The sequence below is a fragment of the Rutidosis leptorrhynchoides genome, chromosome 4, assembly GCF_046630445.1.
Source record: "Rutidosis leptorrhynchoides isolate AG116_Rl617_1_P2 chromosome 4, CSIRO_AGI_Rlap_v1, whole genome shotgun sequence".
Taxonomy (NCBI): domain Eukaryota; kingdom Viridiplantae; phylum Streptophyta; class Magnoliopsida; order Asterales; family Asteraceae; genus Rutidosis; species Rutidosis leptorrhynchoides.
The window spans coordinates 190,642,516-190,649,200 of NC_092336.1; the positions used below are offsets into that span (position 1 = coordinate 190,642,516).

The window sequence follows — 6,685 nt, forward strand, 5'->3', positions numbered from 1 at the left end:
TAGTGAAATATCAGACATAGCAATCGAGGCAGATTACGCATTTATACAAGAAGATCTTAATCTCCTTAAATCCCGAAGAATCAAATCTTATTTAGAATATGAAGATTTTCTATTTCTTAAATTCCGGAAATCAATCGTTACTACGTCAAAAATTAAGACGAATCTCTATTCCTTCATTTCACTCTTTTACGATAACTTCTCTCATACGCTTCGAATAATCGGATTGTTTTATCCATATTATTCAACGGTGATAAAACTCTATTTATCAACACATATACGGCATGAAAACATTTTTATTGTTAGTCATGACGACCTCACTCAAATTTCGGGACGAAATTTCTTTAACGGGTAGGTACTGTGATGACCCGGAAATTTCTGACCAAATTTAAACTTAATATTTGTATGATTAATATTTCCGACGCGATAAGCAAAGTCTGTAAAACTGAATCTCAAAATTTTTAAACTACTTTCATATATTCAAATACATTTCGGTTGTTCTCGGCGATTCGCGAACAATTATATGTATATATATATATATATATATATATATATATACTCTATAACTTGAAAACGTAATAATGTATTAATTGTTTGATACCGTACATTAAACTTATTGGTTTAAATATTTATTTGAATATATATGATAAGTTGGAATATTAATTGTATGAATAACTTACGACGTATATTTAAAACGTGTTTATGAATGTTGAAAATATATATTAACTTGGTCATAAAACGATTTGTTATTATATATATATATATATATATATATATATATATATATATATATATATATATATATATATATATATATATATATATTAACAAATAGCGAGACAATGATTTATAGAAGTAAATGACCAAAACAATCGAAAGTTTAAGATACACTTTGAATGATATGGTTTAGTGATAATTTAAGACTATATTTTGACAAAGGTACGAGTCACAAAACGTAAATTGCGAGTTTTCTAAGCGTACGAAAATGCGTTCGAGAAACCGGAACCGGGACATAAGTCGAGTGACAACGTACGAGTCATCGGAACGAAAATTACAAGTCAACTATGCACATGAATTTAATATAATATATAATTAATTATTTAAATTATATATATTATATATATTATATTTAATTATGTCGACAAACAAGAAAACAAAAATATGTGAGCTGGATCTGACGGCTATGCGATCGCATGAGAAATAGACATAAAATCCATGCGATCGCATGGGCATCAGAATCAGGAATTATGCCTATAAATACCAGGTTTCTGCGCGAGTTGTTTTACACATATATTACTATGTGTAAATTTATTTATTTAAATTATTATTATTATTATTATTATTATTATTATTATTATTATTATTATTAAGATTATTATTATTTATTTATTATTATTAATAGTATTATTATTATTATTATTATTATTATTATTATTAATTATATCACTTAAAATACTACGACGAGGTCATGAGCGTGTCACTTTCAAAATGGGTTTTCAAGTGGGATAGAGCTAAGGAAACTATGAGTTATTACTAAGGAGGTTATGGGTATTGTTCGAGGGTTTTGCTCGTAAGTCAAACCTAGTGTTTATCATCTCTGTTACTTCTACGTACTATCCTACAATATTGAATCTCAATATTGATACGTAAGCACTCATATTTTATCTTTTATATATTAATTGTGTATCCATGTCTAGTGCTCGAGTATATATATTTATACATACGTGTATGCTAAATTTCGTCGTTAAACAGTTTATAATAGATCACGAATTAAATACATATATTACTGGTAAAAAGGTATATGATATACATGTTTTTGGAAAGCTGGCGAAAAATTAATAACTTTTCCTTTAGATATCGAATAATTTCGATGAACGGATTAAAAGATATGAGCAACTGAATTATGATTGAAGTTAATTGAAATTGTTTTTGAATCTACAATTAAGATTTAAACAACTTGTTTACGAGATTGATAAATTGGATTTTTGAATATTACCAACCGAGTAAATGAATCCTTATATAAGGTACGTCTCGTTTTGTTAAACTATTGTCAAAATTGACTTTTTGAAACGACTTTGGATAACTTTTGTATGTCGACATCGAGCATTAGGATCGTGATACACTATGACCTGACCTAGCTTGATAGACATTTATTGACCAACATATGTTCTCTAGGTTGAGATCTACGGTTATTTGGTAATTCGAGTTTCGGTCACATTTTGGTGAACGACTTTATATGCTGCTAAGGTGAGTTTCATATGATCCCTTTTACTCAATATATTTTTGGGCTGAGAATACATGCGACTGTTTATAAATATTGAAAATACTAGATTTATATGCGTGAGTTTCATTTGCTCCCTTTTTAATTGCTTTTGCAATCTATATTTTTGGGCTGAGAATACATGCAATTTATTTTAAAACGCAATGGATACAAGTACATACTAAATTCTACACTGAGTTTGAACCGAAAATCCCTTAGCTTTGGTAACTAGTAGCTGCCAGTACATAGGATATGGACTGGTGGGCGCGAATAACAGTATATGGATCCATAGGGCTTGACATCCCCGTCCGAGCTAGAGCGCTAGCCTTTTAACGGACGTGTGTTATTTGAGTTTAGGACGCGTTGGTTTGCGTGTATTAAAACGAATGGGGTATTTATCATTATAACATTAAAGTTTAGTTACCAGGGTGCTCTGTTATATAGAATCTATTGATAAACGTTTCTGGATGAAACAACTGAAATCTTGTGATTCACTTTTATATACAGATTATGCGAAACACTAAAACTATGAACTCACCAACCTTTGTGTTGACACTTGTTAGCATGTTTATTCTCAGGTTCCCTAGAAGTCTTCCGCTGTTTGCTTACATGTTATACAAGCTATGTGCATGGAGTCTTGCATGCTTTATTCAAGAAAATGTTGCATTCACAAAATCATCACCATGTATCTTATTTTGACTGCATTGTCAACGGAAGTACTATTGTAAACTATTATTTACGGTGATTGTCTATATGTAGAATTCATCAGATGTCGAAAACCTTTGATTTAAATATTCATTGATGGTGTGCCTTTTCAAAAGAATGCAATGTCTACAAAACGTATCATATAGAGGTCAAATACCTCGCAATGAAATCGATGAATGACGTGTTCGTCCATATGGATTTGGAGCGATCGTCACAGCTGGTGTTAGGCATGTTTTGCGGAACAATGGGAAATTGACTTCCGAAGGTATATTGTTGCGAAACTGGCCCTCCGGTGTTGACCAACGGGGCACTGGTGGTTATCATTGAATGAGCCGGTTGCGAAGGCACCAGCTGAAGACTAGCTCCTAACTTCCTTGATAGAGCGATGAGCTTACTTAAATAGAGTGCTATCCTCAGTAATTACTTAAAAGAGAACCTTGCACCAAAACGAGGCTTACTCGGACTCTTACTTTGGGATAGCTGCTTTAGAACCTAACCTTATTTTGACTTCTAGGGTTTGCTGGTTCTAAAACCTGTCTCCCTTTTTTTTAGGAAGTAAGGAAGTGGATAAACCTTAGAACCCTGTAGGAGTAGGAGCCAGCTAATCCATCTATCAGTCTAACCCCGCGAGCAAGGCGAAGAGTGCCCTAGGGTCCGTCCAGGGATGCTCACTACGACCTGCTGATACTCCCCCGCAGTAGGAGCTGACTGAGTCGGTACTCGTCTACGAGAGGTGCACTCGTATGCCTTTCGAGGCTTCCCCCTTGGAAATATTCTCGGCAGAACAAAACCTCTTTCTGTAGCGGAAAACAAACCTACTTTAGATCCGCTAGAACATGTAGATCTATTAGACTACAAAGAAAGAAATTGGTAGCAAGAGAACTGTCTCTAAACCACTAAAGCACCTACAATAATCAGTACTAATCAGTCTACCTACAGTACATTGTAGAGAGACGTTCGACTCCACGCTTCCAGCTACGAAATTCAAGCAATAAGGGCCGGTGCCACCCACTATCCTAGTTAGACTAGGAAATTTCCCCTCGCCTCTCGTTAGTTAATTCTTATATACGTATAAGCGGGTTTAAGCTTAGAAGAAAAGAAAGCACCAGGCTTAGAACGGGCATGGAACACATGATTGGCTGCCAAGTGTGTAAGGCTAGCATTAGAACAGAGCCGGTAGCCTATCATACGTGAGGGTTCGCCGACTGTGTAGGTGCCCCTCTTCTCGCAACTTTTTGATAACGGCGCGTATGTTATCGTAGTTGTTTAGTATGAAAGTTTTATCGATTAACGGCGGTGGCCCAGAATCACTCCGATATGTGGTTATGGGCATAGTTGGAGTGATTGGCGTTCATGTCCCGGTTTCGTGCTGGTCTACCTCAGATGGTAAAGAGAAACCGGGTGGTGGGTGATCAGATTCTGCCATGATCTTGTGTTTTTCTCAAACAAAACGAGTATTGAGGTGGTGTCCCACGGATGGCGCCAATTGTTTGTACAATTCTTGGCACTCCTTGTTAACGGAACAAGGGTATTGAGATCTGATCACTGAATGGGTGATATAACGGGGTATGATGATGAATGTATGTTTGTTGACGATTCCCCGAAGGTAGTACGAAGGTATCGTACTTTACGCTACCAAGATACGAAGGTAACTCATTAAGAGTGTTTTGTATATGAGTGATTATGACTTAGAGTGAATGTCTTCTCCAAAGACCACGTTCCCTTTATATAGGGTTAGGCAATAGCTTTATCACCAGCTTTTTAGGTGGATTCAGTCTTCGAGGCAATCTCTGATGAGACAAAGGGGACTTTCCCTTCGGCTGACTGCAACCTCTGCTGGTTCAAGAAAGCTAGCCTGCAGCATTACTCTTTTGTCATTTGGATGCTAGTGGAAGCGAGTTTGGTCAACCCGCTTACTTCTCTCCTTCAGTCTAGGTGATCTTGTGACTTTAGGAGAAGTCCTTGTCCATTGGTAACCGTGATCCCTTCGTCAATACGTTCCTTCGTTACTATTGCTTCGTATAACGGAAGTGGTTTCGTACCAACTCTGAATATTGGGATTCTACTTTGGTAGCATTCTTCTTTTATCATTTGAGCGCCATTATTTGATTCCGGAGATATCTCGCCTTTGATTTGTATTTGACATATGTGTTCTTGTGATCACATCTTATGTCACCTATCATCGTTAGGCGTAATACCTTCGTTAGTGTAGCTTCGTGTGTCTTGACGGGAGGATACACCTCGTGTGTCTTGACGGGAGAATACACTGTCAACCATACACAAATTACGACTTACCATGTGATAATATCAATCATCTATATCCATATATAATCGAGATATATTTTAATTAAAAATAGCATCGTTTAATTAAAATATAATATACAAACATTATACAATATAATTGTAATACGGAGTATATTAATATTAATACAAGTATGACTACTAATACTAGTACTATCTAATTAATAATTTCCCTAACGTCAAACGAGAAAATCATCCAAGTCAAACTCGCTAAATTCCTCGCCACGGTAGCTCCCCGATACCACAAAATCCGGTAAATTAAACGGCATGTCTATATCAAATCCAAAAGCGTCCACGTCACCATAACCAAAACCGTCTATCACCGTTAAATCCCCGTTACAATTAAGCACGGAAGTCGGCGAAAACATAACGTCAGCCACCGATTCATCACTTCCACTACTTCCGGTTAACGTCACCGTTGACTCCTCATCGTTTACAATCAACGATCCCTTACGATTAACGGCGCCGTTACAGCTACTGTCATAGTTACAAAAATTAGTAACGGCGTTAGGTCCTCTTATTTTAACGGCAGCTTCGTCGTAAACGGTGGCAGCTTCTTCCGGCGTATCAAACGTTCCAAGCCAAACACGTTTCTTTCGTGACTGATCACGGATCTCCGCCGCCCACCGTCCCCACGGCCGTCGCCGTACGCCTCTAAATTTCTTCTCCGTTGATACCGTGCTTCTAACGTGCCGTTGTTTCTTCTGTTTACATAACTTGTAAGTAAATTTAATCTCAGATACATGCTTTTTCACTCTTTTAATGACGCTGACGTCATCATCTTCATCACCAGATGATTCAGTAGCATAAGGATCAGATAACGTGATTCTAACGAGTCTATGATTAAACGGCGTATTTGTACTAGCAGTTGGTTCTCCTGGTGGCTCACGTGCTTTAATGAACTTGTTAGTTTTCAGCACGTGCTCTGTGAACTTTACCGGCGATCGTACGGACGTATTTGCATCCATCGACTCTAATAAAAATATATATATAAAAAATAAGAGAATATTAGTGGTAATTTGGCGGGAAATTTTCCCTCGCTTTTTGTTGTGAAAGAACAAGGAAAGTAAGAAAAATGAAGGGGAGGGGAGGTATATAAAAGAAGACGGTTGAAGTGTGTGAGCTCTAGAGTCTACACGACAATGTGTACAACAGTACAAAAATTATTATATACTCCATAAAATTTGCTCGATATTGATATTGATATTGATATTCAAATTTATATTATTTTTTCTTTATCAAAACCAAATTAGGTCGTTCCTCAGTCTCCCAAACCTTTTTTTTCCTTTTTTTTATTTTTGACAGCATGAAAGAACCATTTCATTAAGAGTTAAAGCCATAAATATAGACAAAATTACGCTCGTCGTCCCTGAACTTGTATCCAGTCTTCTCAGGTTATCCTTAAACTTTTTTTTTTGCTAG

General features: G+C 36.2%; 1 protein-coding gene across 1 annotated transcript; it reads right to left on the bottom strand.

Annotated features, from left to right (window-relative positions):
• Positions 1–5,416: 5,416 nt before the first annotated feature.
• Positions 5,417–6,307, bottom strand: LOC139845248 (pathogenesis-related genes transcriptional activator PTI6-like). The gene has a single exon (XM_071835500.1). It carries the CDS (start codon positions 6,229–6,231, stop codon positions 5,443–5,445), a length of 789 nt encoding a protein of 262 aa, XP_071691601.1. The 5' UTR covers positions 6,232–6,307; the 3' UTR covers positions 5,417–5,442.
• Positions 6,308–6,685: the final 378 nt, after the last annotated feature.

Bases quoted from the DNA above. Each gene is read 5' to 3' on its own strand.
- LOC139845248 (XM_071835500.1), bottom strand. From the start codon at position 6,231: ATGGATGCAAATACGTCCGTACGATCGCCGGTAAAGTTCACAGAGCAC.